Here is a 25351-nt window from a genome sequence, read left to right on the forward strand (position 1 = left end):
ATGTATAGGTTATAGTGTAGCAAAAGTTAGTTTTTTGCCTCATTTGTTTCTTAGCACAATCATGTATTGCCAAGTAAATACTCAACACTTCGGTTCTCTGTTCGTAGACAGCGTCGACACATTCGTAGCCACGTTGCTACGCGCTATACTCGTAACCGTTAGCAGCGTTTTTTCCCTTTGCTACGAAACCTACGAACGGAGAACTCAATTGTTGGGTTCTTGGCAATGGACCGATTTTTATGATTTTTTTGTGTATATTCGGTAGGTTTAAGAATAGGATGTGAATTATTTTTCATAAATAGTACTAATATATTAGTAAATTTGTCGCTCTGTTTGTGGTCTTGGAATAAAAAGGTAACTGTTTCTGTTAATTTAATTGAAATTGACCTCCATAGTAACACCCTCATTCAATCAAATAACTCGTTTATAAATATTATGAATTTACCTAAATCAATACCTTGTAAGAACTGATTTTCAGTATCAGTGGTCAAGTTAAGACGAACTTAAGAAGCGAAGCGAAGTTAAGAGCGAACAAGATTTATGTAACTTGAATACGGCCTTGCCTTTCAGCTTTCCAATTCGAACGCCGGAAAACTTTGTTACAATTCGCGTTTTGTGCTTATTCATATTTCAAAGAAACCGTGGTCGACTAGATCACTGACGAAAATATAATGATATAAAATATGTTTTGACAGGCATTTGAGATGTTTTATAGAGTGGAACCTGATTCAAGAACGTAGGTAATTACTTAAAATTTAAACTAATCCACGATAATAACTCTTGAAATTTAATCTTTCGATAATACGTATTAAGCTTTGTAACTTATTGGCTTGCTTGGCTCTAAGTAAATAAATATGTGTTGAAGACGGCTAGACCAATCAATTGTCAGGAAAAGGTATAAAGAAAATTTCTACGAAAAAATGAAAAAAAAGTTAAAAATCTTCGTGTGAAAAAGCGAACGAGTGCAAGTATAAGTACACCCAGCAAAGGGGGCGAGTAGATAGTTATATAACGATTTTGTATTTTCACGGCATGGTTGGGTAAAATGGGAATATGAATATCGAGTTTAAATTTATAATCACTTCAAATCGTCTAATTGTTTTAGATGTTATACAATTGAAATTAAATACCTAACATATTTTCAATCACTTGCGGTCACCGCTATTGAAAATAGGCGTAAAGGAACATCTGATAAATACAAATAGATCAAGACATACATAAATAACATATAACTAATGGTGCGCAAGAAATTAGTTCCAGAGGAGAGGCCTATTTGCAATGTCGTAGCGGTTTACAGAACGAGAGGGTGAGTTTTAAGCATGTTTTTAATGAGGCTATTATTTTCGATGTATTAAATAATAACCTACCCATAATTAATCTTATTTAGATGGTGCGAGAAATGGGTCAGTAATACGAGGAAATTATATAGCATTCTTACATATATATATGAACTCACTTTGTTTAATATTATATTTACTGTGTATAATAAACGACATATAAACTAAAAATACCCAATTTTGTATTGTATAATGAACTAAACTAATGCGTAAGGATGAAGTCAGATTTCTAACCTGACCTAACCTAACCTACTTTTCTGTTAGTCCATAGGAAAGTGATATTAAAGTAAGTGTTATACGAAATGAATGTTTATACATTATGAAAATATGCATTTTGTTATTATATCTAATGTTTAATATGCTGCGAAAGTTATTAAAGTGAAATAAGATATAATGTTGTTTTACACATATTCCATGACATCCACACGCGGGAAATATCATGTGAGATGCGGTACATTGCCGTCGATGATCGAATACTTTTAAATTCATAGCCGCGCGGCCCTGCATTGTAACATTACTGGCGTGATATTTCTCATATCATCTGAATGAAGCTAGGTACAAGTTTGTCCGCCACTCTTCCTTGTCGAGTGCGCTCTCTCCATAATCCTTCTGAAATGCGTCATCCAATCTACCAACTTTTCTCTATAGTATAACTAGCTGTAGCCTGCTATTTTGTCTGCGGGTATTTTTCCGGGACATACTCGTAAACTATCTTACCTACGTCCTTTCCTGTCCAAAGCAAACAAACTCACATTCACATTTATAATATTAAGCCGAGTTTAGACTTGCAAGAAAAATCGTCGTTTCGAGGCCGTAAAGTCAACGAGTTTGTAGTGGTCAATCGAGTGCCGCAATGTAATGCAACTTGCAATATTTTTCTTGCAAGTCTAAACTTGGCTTTAGATAGGATTTTTAGCTATTACTTCTTAACGTGTCTTGGCCTAAATATAAATTATTTAAATGCATTCCTTTATGGTTCCCAGTAACTACTTGCAACGACTCGAACAATTTGATAAAGCCATACAATCTTACAATGAAGCACTGAGATGGAACGTAAGTATTTCTTCATTTAGCCATTTAAAAGAAAACTCATGGCCGTTTTTAGCACTCCAACGTCTAGGCTCAAATATTCTCGTGCTAGCCACTAAGTGTACAATCAAACAGTAAGAACAGCCAAACATCCATCCACATCTAGGGCAAGGGTTCAATAGAAGTGGAACAGAGATCTGAATCGGTATCATTTACATTAGTTAAAATCCCTCGCATCCCTTGTTATGTGTGATGACTCTTCAAGTCTCCAATCGCTTTACTTCTATTAAGGTACACCCTAAAAACCTCTATATATTCACGCCACTAGAAAAAAAAATCTTTCATGATTACTTTTTGAGCTCCCGATATTTTTTCGCATCTATTAGCATCATGATCACGGGTAGACTGAAGAATTTGTAGACCCTATAGTTACTAGATGGGGATTTATCCTTATACATACTTGTGCGTCGATGGTGTGACCTCTGATCTTTATTTCACACGAGGGCAGAACAATACGGCAAAACAGTACGGCAGAACAGTAGACAGCATAAAGTAACTGCTACTGTTTGAACGGAACGCACATGCCAAAGACAGAACAGTTCTGCCTGTCCGACAGTAATCAAGGCAGAATCATTAAAATCTCGCTAGTCCATTTTTTCGGGTTTGTTTGCTTTTTTTAACACCTTTCTTGCTCGATTGTTTTGTGTTTCGTTTCGGCTCGTGTGAACATAGGGGGTTGTGCAATGCAGCATGAGCAGGATAGTGCGCACTTAATCGCTAACACTCGCAGACTCTCTTATCTGGCTCCTAACTATAAGTATTTTCACTTCCTATGCTCGTAAAGTTCGTGTTTATGCTGGTTCTCGGCATGCATAAAGTAAAATCTTCTTAAAATACCAAGGCAATCAGGCCACAGCAAACAACCACAAATAAAAATAAAAAATTAATGAAATAAATCAAGAATACTAAAAATTTATAATTATTAGCAATGCATGAAAAATAAAAGGTACCTAGTAAGTGAAAATGTTTCCACTGTTGTTATTTCATCTCCTCGCAATCGAAGTGAAAAGCAGAGTGTAAAACTCGAGCATTAAATCCATTTTCCGCTCGAGGTGTCTATCCACCCTCGCCGTACCGGCTTGGGTGGCTATATGACGAACGTCTTGGGCAAATCTACCTACTATTAAACGCCGCCGCCCATTCGGACTGTTCTGTCGCACTTTTCTGCCCTTTTGTGAAATAGCCAGCACTACCATTGCGAGGGTTTTTTGTTTCAGAGCTCTGACGTTCGTTCTCTACTTGGTCGTAGCCTTGCGCGGGCAAAAGCGACGTACTACGCAGGCGCGTTGGCTGATGCTGCTCGCGCTGCTGGTTTGTATAATCATTTGTTGACGTTTAAAGTATTGGACATCACATCACATCACCAATTGACGTGCTTTTTCCACGCTGTCAAAACGCGATGCTTCCGTACATTTTGTATGGCATTATTAGGGCATTATTTAACTGCTACACCATTTTTTATTTCAACTCAATTGATTTGATATTTATTTGGTTTAAAGGAAATAAATATCAAATCAAAAAACATATTTTACAGTCGACTGAAAAAAATATCTAAAATTATTGTGTAATGGTGTCAAATATCCACGTGAGGACACAAATTAAAAAATAAAAGTTAAACGACGGTAATGTAAAATCAAAATTGTCTGCAGATACCCTTTCTGAGATTCTCCAATTTGCCATATTTTCGTTATTTTTATTATAACAAAAACGCTTTTTATGCTAATGGTACTATTTTTAAAAATCTATTTTGTCAATATTGTAATTTTTTTGGAGATTTTCTTTTCTAGCAAATAAAACGCGGATCCCTTAACTTATCAAGGAAGTGGTGATCCAATGCGGCCAGGGGTTTTCCTTTTGGGAATACCAACTTTTTGTGAAAGCTGTATAAGTAATTGAATAAACAGTGTGTTTCCACTGAGGCAATAAACAATTGCAGGTCACGTATTGAAATTTAACGAATTGAAAAGCAAAGAAAAAAGTCCTCCACGAGATTGTACCTAACTTGTTAGTCTTAAATCGTATTGTATACTTTAGAATTGGAGCCTGAAAATCTGACGGCCCTGCAGATTCGAGCTCAGACAGAATATGAGAAATGCGCTTTCGAGCGTTCGCTTGTACTTGCTCATCGAGGAAGATTCTTGCGGAAGTTACCACCGGACTTTGCAGAGTGCGCCAGGCACGCAGAAGAAACGGTAATAAGAACTTGAATTTTAAAATAGTTCGGTAGGAATGCTTATTAAAAAAAATATTGAACCAACTAAGTTCTTAAACAACATTGAAAGCTCGAATATTTTTATCATCTACCCATCCGCGGTTATTTTTTATAAATTTATCGACATTGTTTTCAGAAGAGAAATCTAATTTTGCTGTCCAGATACGAATACCGCGTTCATTTGTTAGCTGTGTGATATGAGTTATGTTTGGATGTTGTGACTACATTTGTAAAAGCCCATAAAATGGCGTTGATGAATTTATTTCAAATATGTACTCGTAGCACTATATGACAAAAGTATATCAGGCTAATCTCGTAAGACACTTCTACAAATATGTACTACGTATAATGCGAAATTCTCAAGACACGTTTGCTGACTCTGTCAGTTTCCTGTCTTTTAAGCGTCACGTCCTTCGCACGTCTAGTTATTAAAAGAACTACTCTATTTCAATAAAAGCCAGACGTTTAAGTGAACCCGGTTTAGGTCCTCCCAAGGCTTGTTCTCGCAAAAAGGGTGAAGCAAAATCCAAGGTGAAGATATTACTTTTTAAACGCGAAGCGTAAACTCTTTGACTACTCCTTGGGGCCCTTCGTGAGTTCACATTTGTTGTCATTCTAACTTTATTACAAGTTCTACGAACTCTCTGATTGCCAGCCTATGTCGCCGCGAGTTATATTTGTAGCAGTTGTCGTAAACAAAGAAGTAATAAGATAGAACACCTCTCGACTTTTTATAGCATTCGAGAATTTAATAAAAGAAGGAGTCTATTGTTCATGTTTAATAACATTTTGAGTTTGCTGTTCTTTTTTCAAACTGACATTTGAATTATAAGTTAAATAACAGGCTGAATTCTGGGCATCTAAATCAATTTCCAGCGAGAATAGCGAGATTAAGGCAAGTCCTTTCGCACGACTTTGTCACGTAATCCAAGTGATCTATCTTGCTGTTATTTTACCGCTGTACTCGGAATAAGTCTGCCTACCTATCAGCGTAATCTGAGAATCAGCAATTAAGTTTATTAGGGCTTGACGTCGAAGGCTTTGCTGTTCGGAATTAACATTGTGCATAATAACAATAAATAAACCGTCTGCTTTCAGCTACTTCCCTTTTATCGCCTGAGAGTTGAGAATTATTCTAATGTGATAGGACGGATTAAAATTGTACCATCCCAGAGTGTTTGCGGGATTTTCTCATATAAACTAAGGTTGTTGCAGTTTTTTGTATAAACAGCATAATGTTGGGAATTTAAGTAAAAAATTGTTTTCCTTTCAGATATTAAATATGTTTATTGTATCTGATATCTTCAAAAGATACTTTTTTTAAGTATCAGTTCTATTGTTTTGTTGGTAGAATGAAGTCATCAAGATTGTACAATAAATACGTGGCCAAATAGGCCACACACCGAATATTACCCTAAATTCATGACATCTCGCATTTAAAAATAAGAATAAGAATTATTTATCACTCCTATTCACTGAATATTTTTTTCTTGTTTTTGGAACAAACGTGATCTGTGTTATACTAGGTCAGAGATTGTACTGGAAGCAGTGCCGGCCCGGTGTTACAGTCAGCAATAGCTCTCTTTCAATCAGACGACCTCAAGCGAGATTCAACGGGGGAATTGGCACCTAAGACCGTAAAGCGCCGTAGCCGTATGCTTCGACAGGATACGCATCAGGTATCGTAGTAATCACATCTTACATATTTGCTACGGGATGTAGACCCTGAATACCTTTACTGATCTTCCGATATGCCGACACAGTGTGTGTGTGTCGGCGGCCGATCGTGAAATCCGCCAGATCACGAAATTCCTAGGCATATCGTGAAATAGCACCAAAATTTGGAGGTAGATAACCTTACGCAGACCGTGCTCGGTCTACCCTTTTTGCACGTCGTTCCGTAGTGAATATGTCTAACGTAAATAGTCGTTAATCGTTAAAATTTGTTATGACACAGTTTTGTTCATAAAAAATTGTTCTTTAAAGCAGTAAACTTTGAAGACCCAATTATATTTAAGGCTTTCTTGTTTTCTTGCTTTCAATGGTGCGTCTGAAGTTCCCAACCCGCACTGGGCCCGCGTGGGAACTATGGCCCAAGCCCTCTTGTTCTGAGAGGAGGTCTCTGCCCTGCAGTGGGACGTATATAGGCTGGAATGATGATGATGAATCTTGTTTTCCCGGGATTTCATCTCGTCTATATATTGCTAAAATTACTTACCTACACGTTTCGGTCGTGTTTACGAGTAGACTATGCTAGACTGTAGTTGAAACGTCCAGGTAGTCCCAATTAAGTTACAGGTGTGGTTTTCAATATGAGTGAAAATCGCAAAAGTTTTAAATTATTTCTGGTTATTTGTTTTCTAAGAGTTTTTACATTGCAGCGTTTTAAGCCATTTTAATGTCTTAGCTATGGAGTGTCGGGTATTCTTTATTTTGGGATGTTTTGCAGGTGCATCGCGTATTCTTTGTTTTGAGGAGTTTTACTGAGTACTTTTTAGATATTTTATTTTATTTGCAGGTTCAAGAAATTTCGCGAGTAGAGAAACAGAAAAAAATACAAATGGCCCGTTTGATGGCCTCAAAGTATTTGCAGCGTATGGCGCATGACAAGTATTTCCTCGTAGACCTGTGTAAGGACGAGCGATTGGCGTCTGCTAACAAAAAAGGTTCGATGAAATTGCAGGAACTGGCCAACAATGCCCTGGCAGACGTCGAAAACAGGCAGGTAGGTAATTTGCCTAAATATAATAAAAATTTGGACCTCCTTTATTTATAAAGGTGATAAATAATAATTATAACGTAAATGCACCCATACGAATATTTCTGGGACAAAAAAAAATTTCGTAGGTAAATACATAAGTAGCTATATTATAATTTACGAACTCTTTCTCTGTGATCTCATTCAATAATAGTAGGTACCTGAACAATTTCACCTCAGCGGTCCAAAACTACCTATCCTATTTTTCAAGCTAGGAGCAACTATATACAATATACATTCAAAAAATTTAATTAAAAATCAGTTAGGTGGTTTCGGAGATCAGCGTGCATAAATACAGGGCGATACTGGATATTTCAACAGTACCAGCCCTAACCAACTTAATTAATTATGGCTTTTGTTACAGCAATTAGTGAGAATACTGTTCTTTTATTTTAAGTCTTTTGACATATGAGACTCTCCAAAAACAAAAATGGCGACTTATTTTTACTGAGCTGTGTAGCGTTGATTCCGGTCAAGTATACCAGCCTGCATTAGCGATTTTAATAGAGACATTTTTCGCAATGAGAGATGATAGTTATTTGAAGCTGGAAATTCATATAGAGCTTTATTATAGAATTTTTGAACTTATCTTAAAAGTATATGCGTACACCTATAATCGGGTTATAGTATAACGTAAATTATTAAGGTCTTGTAAAACTAGTTGGGAATATTTTTAAAGATGGTTAGGTTAATTTGGCTGTAATGGCCTTTCATGGGGATAGCCTCCTGAGATCTAACTTTTTCTAACTATTATGCTGTATTATTGCTGTAATGTCATACGACATGAGTTTTGTAATTTTGAAAATGATTTAAGCGTGTTTAAAGTTTATAATATAATTTGTACTTTATATAGTATTCAGCAGTTATTCTTAAAATTATTTTGTCCTTTATGTGGCAGCTAAGACTGTTTAAGTTAGAGATAGAGTTCACTTGGAGTCCGATTTCTGCAATAACACTGTAATCCCTTTAAATCAAGTAGTAGGTATTCTAGTATGTCTCAGATCATCCTTGGTTAGCTTAGTAATTGTATGCACAGAGTTCGTTGTCATGAACTCTCATTGTGGCAAGTTATAAGCCAAGCTTAATGTTAAGTCTGTACCAAGACTACCAAGACATGCACCCAAAATTAGATTTCAACCACTGCGCTCCTTTACTTAAATATGTAGATAGTAATGCGCCACTATCCGCATGCTATTGACATTTTTACTAGATTTTATTTAATTTGTCATGTTTGTATGTATGTAAGTACCTATCTCGAACAAACTGACACGAGGCAGGGATATGTAGGATAGATATACAATGCAAGTATAGTCAACACAAAGCACAGTCAGCAAAAACCTTGTTCTAATTTTTTTTTTTTAGAAAAAGTTATTTTTAATGTTTATCAATAGGTATTCAATTCTATAACCTGTGCTTAGGTTAGGAATGATTTGTGATTTTGATACATAATTTTTATAATTCAACGTAGGTATTGTGTTCTTCTTGAGAAGTAAATGAATCAATTTCAATTTGGTGGTAAAAGGCTTAACTATATTAAAGACGAAAAAGAAAATATATATTATGAAAAAATATCTGGCAGTCTACTTGGAAAGTTTAGGGTTTAAAGGGCGCCTTAGCATCATTCTGTAACAAATTCCGAGGCAAGTTGCCAAGCTGTTTCAATAGATGCAAAATCAAAAACATTTTGGCACAAAAAGACATCCGTTACGAGGAATGGAGTTTGCTTAATGCCGCTTACATAGACGCAGCCAGCGCATTTATTTATGTTTTGCTTTCTGAATCTGTCTCATAAAATTCTTACAGTCTAATAAGCAAAACTTGTATTATATCGCAACTAGGATTAGACTTGCCTTTTGCTCCAAATTAGATAATTTATGTTATGGAGCAATGTAGATAGCATAACGGCAGAATATTTAAAAATACAGAAATATACATACGGTTCTTGTAAAAAGGGCGGTATCACGACATTTTGAATACAAGACTACAACCAAATTAGGGTATATGATCGAATGTTGACTCATTAAAATTAATCACAATTTAATCCTATAGCAATTTGTTGTCCTACATTTGCTATTAGCAAAATGTGGGATAACAACTACTTACTACCCTTGATCATCTATTACAAAATCTTTACCAGAGTAGTATCTTTAGTGTGTCCTTCGTGAGAGGCGACCTATGTACGCCGCAAGAGCGTCTGAGGCAGCGGCGCGTGCTCGTCTCTACCAGGCGAGACGAAAGCAACTTGCACGCGCTCAGAAGCAGAACATCACGGACGCGCAGCGGCTGGTCCACGCTGTTGCAGCTGTTGCCGAGACACAGGATACTTTAAAGTAAGCCTGGTTTAAAAAAAACACAAAGAACGGGTGCGGGTCATGAGCCCATACAAACTGGTGTCAAACTGACAAGAGTTTCTATGGGCGTGTACACCAATATCATGTCGGTATTTCCATGTCGATATTTTACGGCCGGGAAATAATGTCACCCATTTTATTTCACTTTGAAAAAATCATAATAATAATTTTACATGGATTAATCGGTCAATCGAATCGATATCGAACATCCCTACTCCCGGCTAGGGATGTTCTATATATTTTTTTAAAATATCAGGTGTTTGGAGCAAGCCGAGTTTGCAATGGAGCAAATTTCACGCAAACCACCGAAATTGCTGCCTGGAAAGGAGAAATTCCTACAGCAGCTGCATGATATCGTCGGGCTAGCTTTCCTAGACCAGGCGAGTATTCATTATGACTAGAAGCAAATGATTGAAATTTGTCCTAAATTCCCTCATGAGTGTTTCTATGACACGCTAATTGGCGCCAGTATCGTGAGGTCCGTTGACAATTTTGACATTTACGTCACGTTTGTGATGGGCTATATCATTGAATGAGCCAATCATAAGCAAGAGTGTAACGTCAAACGGACTTGTCGATATTAACGCCATCTAGCGATTGCGCCCAGCAGAAACGCTTATTAAAATACAATTTCTTCCACAGAAACGTGTAACGGAACAAATGAGCGAGGCTGATCGCGAAACCAAGGCTTTTATAATGCTTGGTATTGCGGTGTCCCGGGAACCAAGCAGAGATTCGCTGCTGAGGATGCGACCTCTAGCCCCGCCACGGGATGCCAAGTAATAGCCACACTAATGTTATAAATGCCATTGTGTGTATGTTTGTTTGTTTGTCCACCTTTCACGAAGCAGCGGAACTGCGATCCTAAAGAACCGAACTGCTTTCAGTAAAGTAGGTTAGGTTAGAACTGCGTCCCCATAAAGTATATTTCAGAAAAGCCGAGTACCTAGTTTAAAAAAACCGAAACTTCGGACAAATGAAATCACGAACACCCATACACACACACATATTACGAACAAATGCGATTAAGTGAAAAATATAATTTGTTGAATGATTAATAAACCGAAACAATTAAGGCCTAATCTTAAGAATTCGAGATTAATTTTAGGACAAACAAAAAAAAAATTACGTTTTTGTCGAAACGGAAAACGGATATTTTTAGTGTTTCAGATAGGTATCTATTTAAATAAATAATACACGTTTATTGTATGCTGGCTAGATAGAAATAGAAACACAAATAAAAAAAGTATATTATACGGATATGTAATTCGGGAGAATAAATATCGCGCGGTGAAATATCGTTCGTCCTAAGAGTATCGTGATCAATCATGTATAAATTGAATCTATATACAGTTTGATTAATTCGAGTAATAAAATAGTTTTTACATAATCTGTAAACGTGGGTAGCGGTATACTAAAAATGGCTTTATTTGTATGACGTTAAAGTTGAAAATTGACTAAAGGCACGCCCATCTGTCAAGTGTTTACTCCAAGTAATCGTACTGTACTACGGTACCTACTTAGGGATAAATAAAATCCTGTGTAATGTATGACAAAATCTAGCCGCGGCTTTCTTTGCGGCCAATATCTATGCATTACGCTTTATTCAGTAACGATTTTTATGAACGCAAAATATAGTATATAGTTCTGACAAAAAGAGCAATGCTATACCGGCAACTCTTTGTGCCAATTTATTTTCCCTAAAGTTCCCAAATGCCAGTAGAGTCCTCTGGGACAAAGAGACGGTAGCTACTGGATATCGGGAAGACTGTTGTTTTCAATACCTTGTACACTAGAGAATTGTATTGCTTTACAAACGATCTGCACTGTGTCGGCATTTTTTTTTTATTAACCTGATACAGGCGTTCGTTTCAATGTGAGAAATAAATAACTTCTCTATTTGGCGTAAATGCTATGTAAACATTATTTGACGATCATCATCATCATCTTTGAATTCGTTTATCGCTATCACACGAGAACTAATGCAATTTTCTGAGATAAAAACTATCCTATGTCCTTCTTAGGGTCTCAAATTATCTCCATACTAAATTTCATCTATTATAATCGCAATCACATTGTATAGATTTATATAAACCTTCCGCAACATGTGGGGCATTCCTTCAATATAAGCGACAGGGAGAGCCCGGGGAGAATCAGAAGCGGTTGAAACGCTTGTAGAGCTATTCAAAATTTAAATAAGTTGAAATAATTTAACAGTCGGCTTGATTAACACGTTCGTCACAGTATAGTAATATCAAATAAAATGTAAGGGGAATAGCGTTTTGACAGCTTATAAAATGTATGCCAATTGTTTAGCGTTGTCAAATAATAGTTAAAATACCACACACGCGCGCTAAGCACACGAATAATATTTACCTTATTCAAACTTAATACAGCACTTGTGCAAAGTTTTCGCCGCTTTCTTTATAATTTTTAATTTTTAACAGCAGGATGCATAAAAATAACTCAATTCTGTACTGGTTAAATTTTCAAAGAGCAAAGAGTAAAACTTTTCAAAGTTATATAATTTTAGAGGATTAAATTCTATGCGCTTTGATGGCTCCTTTTATATCTGCTCCACTTTTACTTCGCCTTAAGATTTCGAGAACATCTTGAATAGGTTCAAATAACGGCTTAGCCCTCTCAGCGGGGATTGCTTATGCTATAAACAAGAAGTGTGTAAAGAAATAGCTGACTTTCAAGTTTCAAATCTCTAGATTTCTGCAGAGGATTAAAATGTTTTTATACCTAGCTAAATTGCGAAGACTTTTTTTATTCTAGTACAATCCAGAAAATTTATGGGAAATCTTTGAAAATAATAGTACCTTATTGGAAAATAAACATCCGATATTGTGTTCGACTTAATGTTTGGTTTATTTTCTTAGACCCGTTCTTCGTATGAAGTTCGTATGACATTTGTCAAAAACAGTGTTCATGATTCTTGGTACAATGAGATTATGTTTAAGATCAGAGGCCTTATTGTTTAACACACTAGAAATTATCGTTTTCACCACTTCTCTTTGTCACACGGTGTAAGATGAGGGTTGAACGAGATGGTGAATGCAATCGCGAAAGTCAAAGCGTTAGACATTACGGCCACAGAGGCCTAACGCTCTCCAACGCACTCAGAATCGCAAATGTTTTCATCACTTCTTTTTGTCCAAATATCGAAGCCGTTTTGGACGCGGAATATTCAAGGGGCAAAACTCCCTTTGGTCATACGCAAAAGTTCAGGTATTTTTATTTATTACGACCCGGTTCTCAAGTGGCTTAGGAATCAAATTTGTTGACGTACAGTACAGACTATTTTGTATTCTTGAAGGCGCATGAGTAATTAGGTTGACTGATGTCTCACTAAGGTAATTGTGCGTGATTTCTGGAGCGTGACATTAATGCAAATGTGTCGATGTATTCATCATCATCATTGTAAGCGATACAGGTATTGGGGCCAATCAACTTTTTTACCCACACTAAATCTGTCCGCGACATTTTTCAAACAATTGCAGATTTTTGGAAGTAAACATGTTTTTTCTATAATTTAATAGATGGTGTACATGAATTCATGCCATCCTACGTAAGTTCAACCTATTAAACCGTGAAATATCTTGTTGGAAGTACGATTTTTTGGTAACGCCAGAGACAATTTTGGTAACGCAGGAGACACCCAAAGTGTCAGTAAAATAGTTGATTGGCCGATTGACGTATGATGAAAACATAATTACGTATTGCGATAAAATTGGGGGATAGGCTACAATAGAAAGATTAGACAGGTGTTATGGAGACTAAGAAGTCCCAAGGAAAAGCGTCGGAACTTGTATAATATGCGTCTGAGTTGAGAAACTTCGATAGCGCGTTGTAGGATTCGGTCCGAGTTTCTATATTTGCTCACTAGATGGTGCTAGGAGTCGCTACAAGACTAGGTAATCTTGCTGTACGGATGTGAAGCTTGGACGCTTACCCTGAAGGACCCGCAAGTTTTGAAAAGGAAGATGCTTAGAAATTTAGGGGTCAACTTTGACTTAACATGGCGATGGATTTCGAAGAGTCAGGAGAAATTTTGAGGTGAAAGACATTTTCCAAAGAACATAATAATGTTTATACTGCTAAACTAGAACGAGAGATGGCGCTGTTCTTCAATAGATAGATCACTCACTATCAAATTTGAAAAAATGGTCTTTCTGATTTTTGTATTTATTTTAATTTTTGTTTTTCTATTCATTTTACTCAAAACGAAATATGTGAGGTACAACTTAATAGAGGATGACCGATAAATGATGTAGGGTGTACTGCAAAATAATCTGATATGAATGACGGTTGTGGCACCTTCTACTATTATAATTTCATGACATTTAAAAAAAATACAGGTGTAATTTTATAACGAGCCTCTACAGTCACAGATAAGTTAGTCAGGCACAAACAAAATGGGCTGTATGGGCTGTATAGATAGATGATTGACAACCTATGTCGAGAGCACAACAAAGCCACGTCATGTCATACATGTACCAGTGGAAGCTTCTATCCTATATGTAAAATAATGTAATGTATAGCTCCGGTAAATACTAACGGGATGCACATTCACAATGTCGAGTTAAGTGTTTATTAATATTAGCCTTTACCCGCAGTTTCACTCGCATGAAGTATTTATGTATTACACTATATGGTTGTCTAGTCTGTTTATAATTTTTGTACTGGTTTGTAGTGTGCAACAAAGAATATTTGTATTGTATAGCAATAAAATAAAAAAACGGAGATTTTAGGATTTACATTATGTTATTGCTATATTTCCATAGGAGTTTCTAAAACTTACATCGTGGTCTTCATTAACCCCTCATGGAGAAAACTCTTATATCATATTTCTAGATTCAGATTTTTGGATTTCAATCGAAATATCGAAAATTATATGTCTATGTGTAGTCCCCGTACCTACCGTGATCAAACCATCTACACTATATACAAAATTTCATCCAAATACGTCCAGCAAGTTTAGTGTGATAGAGTAACAAACACATAAGTACACAAGAACACGCGCGCACATACACTTACAACGTTTCCCACTTATAACCCCAACACCCACTTCCTCGTTTGCCATCCATTCAAATAAAAAAAAACAGGATTTGTTTTTGCAATAAGGTTGGATCTACGAGTTTTTTTCAGTGAGTGACGTAATTCTTAGACTATTTTTTTTAATAAGTATACGACACTTGTAATTTATTCGGGGCACAAGGGAGACACTTTAATTAAAAATCTGGTGTTACTGTTCCTTTGACATTCTACCACTCCCCTTTGATCGTCCTTTCGCCTTGTCACAGCTTCTTAGTTACGTATTTCTCCGTACCTACCACCACGCCCGGTATCTATGGCGATTTTCCCCTCGCTGAAAATTATACTTACGTATGTACTGTATGTACAGGTAAAATCCACAGAACTATTAATGAGAGGAATGAACACGTTTCGTTTGTATTTTCTTCTAGAATTAATTAAGGTCACTTTTCGCCTCTCTTGCTATACTCGTACTTGTGTACACAACTCTGTGTTTAAGTATATGGATTTTACTAAATTACAGAAGGCGCTGCAGTAAAATGTAATACATTTTATAATACTTAGGCTCTCGTGAGACATATTGGGACAATTACACTATCTAATTAACGGGTTCAAAGCACGTGATGAACGCATTCACCTTTGAAAATGATCTACTGAAAACATCGACACTAGTCGGACTTATAATCGTTAGTTGAACCAATTATATTGTTTAATTTTGCAAAAGCACAATCTCAGCAACAACCAGTTTTTGGAACAATTAACTCAAGCGGCGCTTCGTTGCAGACTAAGCCGGGAAAATAAATATCTGGCTTCTGGCAGATAAGCGGCTCGCGTGACGTTTCTATCCTTCTTAATAGTTCTGTGGTAAAATCACTAGAGAGATATGAGTCTTTTGGCGCGTAGTAAAGTTGAAAAGAAATATCAAGATATCAAATCTGCCTTTTAGCGCCATCACCACAGGTATCATAAACCTATTGTGCATTATTATGGGAAATTGATAAATGTAATTTATTATTATTGATCAAATTAAATTCAATTTAAAATTACCTAAATAAGTGTTGTAACATACAGGTTAAATTTGGTGCAACTCTCATTTAAAACCCAAGGACCTGTTTTTGCGTATTATGCCTATGGGCGTAAGGAGTTTGATGTAAGTATGTACCTACTAGGTACTGGAGCGCGCAGCTCAGGTGCGCTGCTAAGAGGGGTGCGGGGGGAGGCGTTGTCACATGGGCGCTACTGGAATTACGATCATCGACTCATTACAGTCCTCAGTCTTTGACTTACAAGCTTCTAATAGACTCGTTCGTAATTCCTTATTTACCGCCCTTAAGACACAGTACCTACTGTCATGTTGCAGGAGCCGCCTGCGCACACTGGACCGTGCGCTGAAGCTTAGCGTACGCGCAGCGGAGCGCTGCTATCTTCTGCACGAATTGGCTCGACTGTACGTCGACACTAAGCAAGCGCACAAAGCGCGGTTCTATTCCATCAAATGCCAAGCAGGTAATGCCAAAAGGCAATATTTACCTACTCAAGCAAAAGAAAATAAGAAAAAGAATGAGGAAAATAACAAGAATAAGCCTTGTAGTTCCCACGCGGGCTCAGTGGGGATTGGGAGCTTCACACACGCCATTGAATTGTTGCGCAGGTTTTGTGCAGCTTTCTAGACGATATTTTCCTTCGCCGTAAGCTCGTCGTAAATTTCTAATGTAATTTGGGATATGAACTTCGAAAAATTCCTAGTAGGTACACGCTGAGTGTACTGATGTTATTCTAATGCCGCATGCAGTGCTTGTTTCCAATAAGCTTCATTCATAAATTTACTTGCAATATAGAGGCTAGAGGATCCGGGCAGTGGGTGTGGCTGCTCAATGCGACGTTCCTGCTGGCGCGAGGGCACGTGCTCCAGAACAACCGTCCCGAAGGCCGGGCTGCTTTATTGGAAGGCGCAGCCTTGGCTCGCTCGTTTAAGTTTGACGACGTCTCTGAGTTCTTTGATACGGTAACATAAATGATATTATCAGATTCCCTCGTAAAATTCTACACCTTCCTATGAGTATAATATTTCATTTGAATGAAACGTGGTTTTAACATCTCATAGTACGCTTTCCTGATGAGAGTATCTTTTTAATTACTTATGTCTATTTACGTGTTTGTTTCAATCAAGACTTATTTTATTTATTATAACAAAGTTGCACACAAACTATTTCAGTCATTTTAGCTTAGATCTTGAAACTTAAAGCCCATATTTAGCCAGGCAACCTATTTCCAATTAATGTACTTATTACCTATCATATAAAGTTTCTTATCATCAAAACACAATGACAGAAGATTGTATCTCCTACTGTACTTTCTTGTTTTGCCAAAACAATCAAAGTTTGTTAAATGCACGTAATACAATGGTGTGCATAACAAGAAGCGACCACTTCTCCGTCTAGTCAAACTTCACCCTGATTCTGTTCAACTCTGATTTCTGGATTTCTGCTTCGGGCACTTCAGTTGTAGTTATGCTATTGAACTTTGTCACAACGCATAGTAAGTAGATTGGTTAGGTTTCTATTGCGGTGTTCTATTTCATTTGGATGCGGGGTTAGGATTTTAAGGGAGATTTTACTAAAGAATTATTTGACTCAAATTAGCTCCGTTAGGTATGATCCTTTTTGATTTAGGGGCATAGATATAATTAATTTTATACATATCAGGTGTTTTAATACTGCAAACAGCGACTATGAGTAGTTACAGCATGGATATTATGCATAGTATAATATAGTCACCAGCCAGACAAGGAGTAGATTATAGGTCCATAACCCGGACCCGTACTTATTTCAGCAGATAGTTTGGGTACTATTTATTTCTTGCTAGCTTCAAAATGAAGTGACGGTAGCAGATACTCTATCAACAACAATCAATGTTTTAAATCTTGAAAAAAATTGTACACAGCGCTTTAGATGAAGTATCTCTCATATTAATTGATATTGTCCCGGATAACTCACGTCTTAAATCGAGTTGAGATTGAGTCGCACGAGCAGAGCGGTGGCGCGCAGTGCGCGTGTTGCAGCAGCCGCCGAGTCACGTTGCTCCTAAGAAGAAGGGCTACGGATTAGACCGAAACATGTCGAGCTAAACTCGATTTAAGACGTGAGTTATCCGGGACAATATCAATTAGGTAATATGAGAGTCTCACGGTAGTTTCATGTTCAAAATGATCTCTCTTTTACAAATGTAAACCATTTAGTGCATCGTGATTTTTATAAGATTTGTTTACATGGTGTTCTATGTTTGTAGTGCGCCACGGTGGCTACGGAGGGTGAACTTTTAGCGGGCGAAGCGTCTCTTGAAAAGCGAGAGAAAGCGATGGTCAGTTTGATGCAAGACGATGACTTGCGCTCGGCTGCTCAGCATCTCTTCAAACGGATGTCTACCGTCCCAGCTGCAAGGTAGCATTATGGCGACAAATAACTGGACAGTAATAGAATAGTACATTACTGTAGAGGTCGGGAAGTAGGGGGTTGCCGGCCAAGCAGATATAGACGGCCGAGCGTAGCGAGGCCAGATAGGGATGCGAGGCCGGCAACCCCTGGTTCCGGCCGAGGCTTGTATAGTGTTTTTCTCAAACATTACATGAAATAAAATAAAATAAAATAAAAAGAAATGAAGCTGGCGGGACGCTAGTCTGGTCGCGGTGTTGCGTGTCGCGCTGGCTGTTGGCGGGCGGCGGGCGGCTGCGGTCGGTGGTGCTGGGTGTGGGCCGCGTGCGTGTCGCATAGCGCGCGTTGAAACAAAAGACGGTCACATTGCCCACCAGCGGCCTGCAAGGTTGTATAAAATCTCTTTGCAGACCGCTAGAGTGACCGCGCGCACGCAACTGAGCCACAGCGCCTGCAGTGCGATACTTCTCGGCCTATTATATGTAACACTACGTCAATATTTCATGTCATGTTTGAGAAAAACACATAAGTAGTCTGACTCATTGGCGTGCATTAGGTCAATTCCAGGGTAGGCAACTGGTAGTTTGCGCCTGCAGCAGTACGCCACCCTCCCGCAGCACGGTAAGCAACTAGCGCTCGCTGCCTACCCTCCGTGCACGACTATATGACGTGACATCAAAGATTTACATCAAAGAAAGAAGAAGAAAGGATGAAAATAAATTTGTCAACGAAGTACAGACATAAGCGACGTGTCCAAATTATTTTTAGTGGTTGCGACTTGCACGCGTGCCATATATTATTTTCGCAAACCATACAAATTGAATGAACATTAAATAAAAACATACTGTTTTGCTGCCGTAATTTTGACCATCGCTACAAAGGCATTGTGTAGATAACAGTGTAAGGACGTGTGGCTTGTTACTCAAATGCATTTATGACGTCGGGATTAACATGCGGTGACACTGAGCTTTTCATGCATCATGCATGCAATAACGGTGATGCAGCCGCGTTTCACTTAGCCTTTTGTTTCAAAAAGCTAGCGCTGCCGCTGCCCTGAGAAATCGCATGAAATTGCATGTGGATCAGCTTTATACAGTCGCGAGCGAGGATATTTCGGAGCAGCATTACGTCTTCTCTCAATAAATTCGTTACATATAAGGTTTTTTATTTATTTATTTATTCACCATAAATTGTATGTTTGTACAAGGTTAATAATACCAAAACATGCAATTTGTTATTAATATAAGAGCAGCGACTTTTCGATAAATTCGGAACACAAATACCGAGCTAAAATTATCAACCTCATAGCTACATACCTGCATCGAACAGTTTTTACAAGATTTTATTTCACTTGTAATGTTTGTTTTTGTGCACTAAAATATTTTTGCCTTGCTTCTCCGCTAATAGCAACAAGAAAAACTTTTATAGTTCATTGATATGGATCTCCACAAAGTAACACTTAAATCAATCAAAAACTTATTTATAAATTTTGTAAAGAAAGAATAAAACAAAAAATAAAACAAAAATAAAACTTATTTTTTAACCGACTTCAAAAACTCGTACCGACCGAACACAAAAATATGGCTTGGCTACATTCTCGTGCAATTATTATTTATGTACGATTATTTTAAAGCGGAACTTTATCAAGTTGTTCAGACATGCACTCGTTTATAACCGTTTGCCAAACCAAGCAGTTTCCAATACTTACAGTTCGCTTGGCAAAGTTTTAAAAACTTAAAGTTAACGGAGCATCAAACTTACACAGGAAGTCTTTAACAATAAATTATGGAACAAAACCAATAACTCCACAATCAAGTATTTACGAGGAACTCGAAAGAAACTCGGTTTATTGCGTGGAAAATTTTCAGTGCTCTACTAAGTTCTTACTTCAGCGGCGTGCTCATAATATTTTAAAATTTGCGAGATTTATTATTAAGCCTTGTAAGATTCTCAGGATTTTTCACAATTTATAGAATCACGAACTTTCAACCACGGCTTTACGTACTCGTAAACCAAGTCTATCAGTTGAAGTTTTTTTTTTCTTCATTTTATTAAATTTATTTGAAACAAATTAGGAATGACTGCCTCTTGGTATGACCAAATAAGCCTTTTAATACTTAATACAATATAATTATTACCTATTGTACTGCAATGTTTTCATATGACCAGCTGAATTATGGACATGACAGCAAATACAAATGAGGCAATAACTACCAGCGGATAAATATATTCCAGCAATTTGGTTTTCACCTGACAGACAAATTTTTCGCGCGTATTTTTTGAGCGATAAGGCAAATTTTCTTTTTGCCACATAAATTTATGTACGTCAGTTTTCGCGGCAGACATTGTTTATTTACAATACATTTAACGAATTTTCATCAGAACAACTTAAGCGTAAAAGTAAAATCTACGGAGATTGTGAATTTTAGCTTCGTTTTTACGCCATTTAGCCAGACAGAGCGTGATAGCAGATAGAGCGAATATTGTTTATATCAGAAGTAACAACAGCTAACCTCCCTCCAATTAAGGGCTGTAAAGAAAGGGAAGCTACAGCGGCTATAATGAGACTTGCAAAACCAGTTCTAAGTTTTTTGGTCGAAAAGTGTTTCACCATAATTGAATACTAAAACTAATCCGTGCTTGTCACTCCATCAAAAAGCTACGTTCCCGCTGCTATCGTTGATATCGTCTTTGGCAGAGCTGGTATCTGTTGGTATACAGGCTGTTACTATTATGTTATGTGTGACATTGTTCTAGACGCTTCTCAATAATGCCGGGGACACACCCAGAAGACACAACGCCAACGGCGGGACGTCGTGCATCCATCATGCCCCGTGGTGCACAGCCAGCTCGTCTCGTTCGCAAGGCTCATCTACCACTTGGCTTCCAGGACTTCGATAATTAGTTTGGTTTCGGTAACGTGTTCTTAGCTATATATTAGGCCCAGAATCTTAAGTACCTACTCTACCCTACTTTACCCTGCTACGATATACCCTAGTCTAGTGAGTGTTTCTATTTTTTTTGTTTGAGTCGCTTTAAGAGCCAACACAGGTCCTTGCTTTTGTCAACTTGTTTTTAGTTTTTGCATTTCTTATCTATGTGGTGTTTTATTGGAGGTGCGGGCGTGCAGTCGGGAAAAATCCATAACGGATAACTGGGAAGAGAGGGTCCAAAAACTTGGCTGCACGTCGCTTACTCCCTGGAGCTGAGTGTCTCTATTGAACCATAACATTGTTCTAGAAGCTTCTACGATAGTGCTGGGGACCACTTGGGGAACCGTCTAGAAGATACCGGTCCACGGCTGAGTACCTCACAATTATTGAGTCACCTGATTTACAAACTAACTCGACATGTTTGTAAAGAATTTACCTATTCCTGTTTGAAACTTACTAGTAACTTCCTCGTTAAACCTGTACCTGCTTAATTACGCTATGGCAAATACCTACTTTAGTATGATCGAACACCCAAACTAACCCGAATTTAACTTCGCGGTGGTTATTGGTACATCAGGTTCTGTTTCTGAAGCTATTTCATACTTCCAAATACTATGATATTATAAATCTGACTCTAAAAGATCTTCTTGGAGCTTGGAGTTTACTGTGGAGCAAAATTTTTTTGTGTACCAGAGTAGAAATGTCCGGTAAATATGCGTAGGTTTATAAAATCTGATAAATTTTGAAATTGACGTTGGTGCAAATTAATAAATATTGTGTTTTAATTAAATTAAATGGCTTTTATTACATCCGTGCAACAGACATTTTAAGGCAGTGCAGTACATTATACACCCACTCTCTATCAGAGTAGGTACAAAATATGCCAAGAACTGGAATAAATTCTTATGGTTTTTCTAATTAAGTTAATACTGAATACTTAATAATTCAATCTCTTTACAAAATAAACACCTGAACATACACCTAATGCTATTTGCAAACCCGCAAAGGTAAGCCACTAAACAACAAATGTAACCACAAATTGAAATTGGTGAGCTTAATTGGGAATTAACCAGCTAACGGTCACAGCGTGGCGTGAGGTGTCCTAAATCATACGCAATCCCCATGCTTGACGAGAAACAAGCAATTAGTCCGCTCCGCAACACGAGTTTAATCCGAGTTTCAATACATTGCGGGCTTTAAATAATCCATCATAACAAAACTGCTTTGGTACCCTGCAATCTATACCTATCTGGATAATTTTACTCTGCTATGGCCCGCAGTTTTGCCTGCAATCCTAGCGACAAATTAATGGACACAACACAGTTTGTGTTTTACATGCGGTAAGTTATTGTTATTTCGTTTTATTTGTTCTCCTCATCGCGACGTTCATTAGTACTAAAGTTACGGATTTATGGAAATGTTTGTATTATTCTTTTGTTTATTTTATTGTATCAACATTGTTTTTAACTACTTGTATTTGATTCGGTTTGATTTTAAATGTAAAGGATTTGGAACTTCATTTATATGATATGACTTTAAGAGTTTTCTATCAGATTGGGAGTTTACTGTACAATTGTGCCAAAAAACTAGATGAATCTAACTACCTATGAGTATACTCCTTTTTGCGATCACGCAAAATAGGCGCAAAGAGTCATCGAGTTGCGAAAACCAACCCACTATACACTAAATAACTCATAAACCTATCCTCTTTTTCATTTCATATATTCTACTAACATGTTTACTACCTATGCCATAGCAATGAATGGCATGGTATGGTGGTGGTGGTTCTTTACTCAAATTGCGTAAACTAAAAACATTTTTTAGCTTTCGAATGTTGGCTAAGTAAGTCTTCTTGTCAAAGGCATTTGTAGAGATAGGTAAGATAAGAATGAATGCTGCCAAACAAAATTGCACGAGACTAATTTTACGAGCCAGAAGACAAGTTTAGGGGCACTTTGTGTTATTTATGGACACTAACTTATTGAAGACCATACAGTTACAAAGTGAATTGGTGAAGGTAGATTTCCAATCCATTACCCATAGTTACATACATTATCAATTTGAGAAAATACGATATTTCCTATGCTCTACTTTTTGGAAATGTTCATTATTAGTCACGTCAGTACCTAAATGACAATTTTTTCTATAGCTTGATAGAAAAAATATGAATTATTTATTATAACATAAGTTTTTTTTTACAAATTTCAGTATGTATGAGAATTAGATAATTTTTTATAAAAAATCTTAAAGTACCCACCCGTTTCAAAAAAAAAAGAACAAATTCAATAGGCGTAAAATACATAACTAAACCGGAAACAATTTGTTTATAATCTAATCAGTTTTGTTGTTTGTCATTATTACTATAGACCAAAAGCTCGGCTATGTTAAAATTATCAAGTAATTTCACAATTAAAATCCGAAAAACTCAGAGCTGCGAGCAAGTGCTCAAACCCGCGATCCTACTTTTGGAAGTTCAATGGTCACATTATACTATCGGCGTATTTTACTTTGCAATATTAATGACAATGATACTTAAACACGTACCCACTTTTTTTCTGTACATGAAGTTAATAGGCGCAAATGGAAACGTGTCAAGAGAGGCGTCAGGCAGCTCGCGCGTAATTGGCCGCGTGTGTGGCAGCCGCGATAAATAGTGCTAGTCCTTTTGTGACACCGTTGTCTTCTATTTATGTACGTACAACTAGCTCTTGCCCGCGCCTCCATCCGCAATGTTTGATCGCTTTCCTTTGGGAGTATTCAATTTCCCGGGATAAAACTATCCTGTGTTCTTCCCCGAGACTTTGAGTCCCGTGAGTGAGTATACCGAATTTCATTTAAATCGGTTCAGCGGTTTAGACGTGATAAGGTAACAAATATACAAACAGACTTACAAACATACGCTTTTTTAATATTAGTGGGACACGTGGCTTCGCATGCCACGTAAAACGTACACGTAGTAGTAGTAGGTAGTAGTAAAACTCCTAATTGTATACAAAATGGAAATACAGATAGGTAGGTTACATAGAGAGAAGTAAAAAGTACAAAAGTGGACTTATCCATATTCATAATCAGTTGAACTATAAAATATTTTACAACATGGATTTAATTTACGTTACAAAAATACCTGCGCTAATTTTCATGACTTTATGATGCCCCAGCGCATGAAATTTAGAGATTAGTATAGGCAGTAGCGGGTGTTATAGCAGCATTTCTATCTGTGAGTTTTTTTTTTAGTAGGTCTGTATCGTATGCCAACTAGGATTCACATAATATCAGCCTCGCGTCACCTTCCGTGGCCTGACAAATTCTGAATGGATTCCTTTTTCATAACAAAAGTATTTAGATAGTTATTGGATTATTTGTTACTTCCTAATTGATTATGATAGTTATGAAATAAATGTTTCTTATTCTTATTCTTATTACTATATAATGTTGGGATAAAAAGTGGCTTATGTGTTATTCCTTATGTCCAGCTCTCTACATAACAAATTTCATACAAATCCGTAAAACCGCTTTAGCGCGAAGGAGCCACAAACATACATACACACATACGAACTTTTGAATTTATAATATTAGTCAGATCTAATATAGGCTGTTGTACATAACAACTCGTGTATAGTAAGCTACAGAGAAATTACTGTAAGTGAGGTCGTCATTGTAACAGGCTGCCATTTTCTCACTTCCCATGTTTTCTTTATTTTCTCTGTTCTGCAACGGAAAGTCTCAGTGTATGGTACTAAGTATCGTTCCAATAAAAAAAAAATAGTAGCATGCATCATTTAAAATAAAGTTCGGTGGTAAATGCACGGCACCTGAGGCAGTGTGCGATTTTGAGTCGTAGGCCAATTTTTGTGGCCGATTGTTTTTTACTAGACAATTGAAAGGGAATAGTACTCGTATAATATTATGCAATGCAAATAGTCTCGTTAAACGTTAAATGACGATTTTAAAATTACCCTGTTGACCGTTCTAAATATTGTACTTAAACAGTACGTACGACAATGCGGCAAATTCGTAGGTAGTGCATACATATTTTTGTTACTTTGACCGTCGATATCTTTGCCCCTGACTGCACAAAATTCAATCTCATTGTTTTCATAATAATTAAACCACTACAATGTGCAAAATGACTAAACAGCCAGTATAACAAAGACAAGTTCTGCTTTGTTCTGCGGTTAGAATATTGCATTAGGCCCACTA

The 25351-nt window shown here is 37.1% G+C and overlaps 1 protein-coding gene across 5 annotated transcripts; it reads left to right on the forward strand.

Moving 5' to 3' along the window:
- Positions 1-637: 637 nt before the first annotated feature.
- LOC141428648 (outer dynein arm-docking complex subunit 4-like) lies at positions 638-21785 on the forward strand. Of its 5 annotated transcripts, none has more exons than XM_074088655.1 (15): positions 638-740; positions 1106-1306; positions 2321-2390; positions 3644-3737; positions 4461-4618; positions 6165-6317; positions 7157-7363; positions 9548-9726; positions 10004-10127; positions 10390-10526; positions 16148-16293; positions 16626-16792; positions 18076-18227; positions 20976-21133; positions 21459-21785. In XM_074088655.1, the coding sequence occupies exons 2-14, from the start codon at positions 1236-1238 to the stop codon at positions 21121-21123; spliced, it is 1806 nt and encodes a 601-aa protein (XP_073944756.1). In that variant the 5' UTR covers positions 638-740; positions 1106-1235; the 3' UTR covers positions 21124-21133; positions 21459-21785. The 5 variants fall into 5 exon arrangements, with proteins under 5 accessions (XP_073944756.1, XP_073944758.1, XP_073944754.1 ...); XM_074088657.1 differs by having other exon boundaries at positions 21462-21785; XM_074088653.1 differs by having other exon boundaries at positions 20976-21785.
- Positions 21786-25351: the final 3566 nt, after the last annotated feature.

Source organism: Choristoneura fumiferana, chromosome 6, assembly GCF_025370935.1.
Source record: "Choristoneura fumiferana chromosome 6, NRCan_CFum_1, whole genome shotgun sequence".
NCBI lineage: Eukaryota > Metazoa > Arthropoda > Insecta > Lepidoptera > Tortricidae > Choristoneura > Choristoneura fumiferana.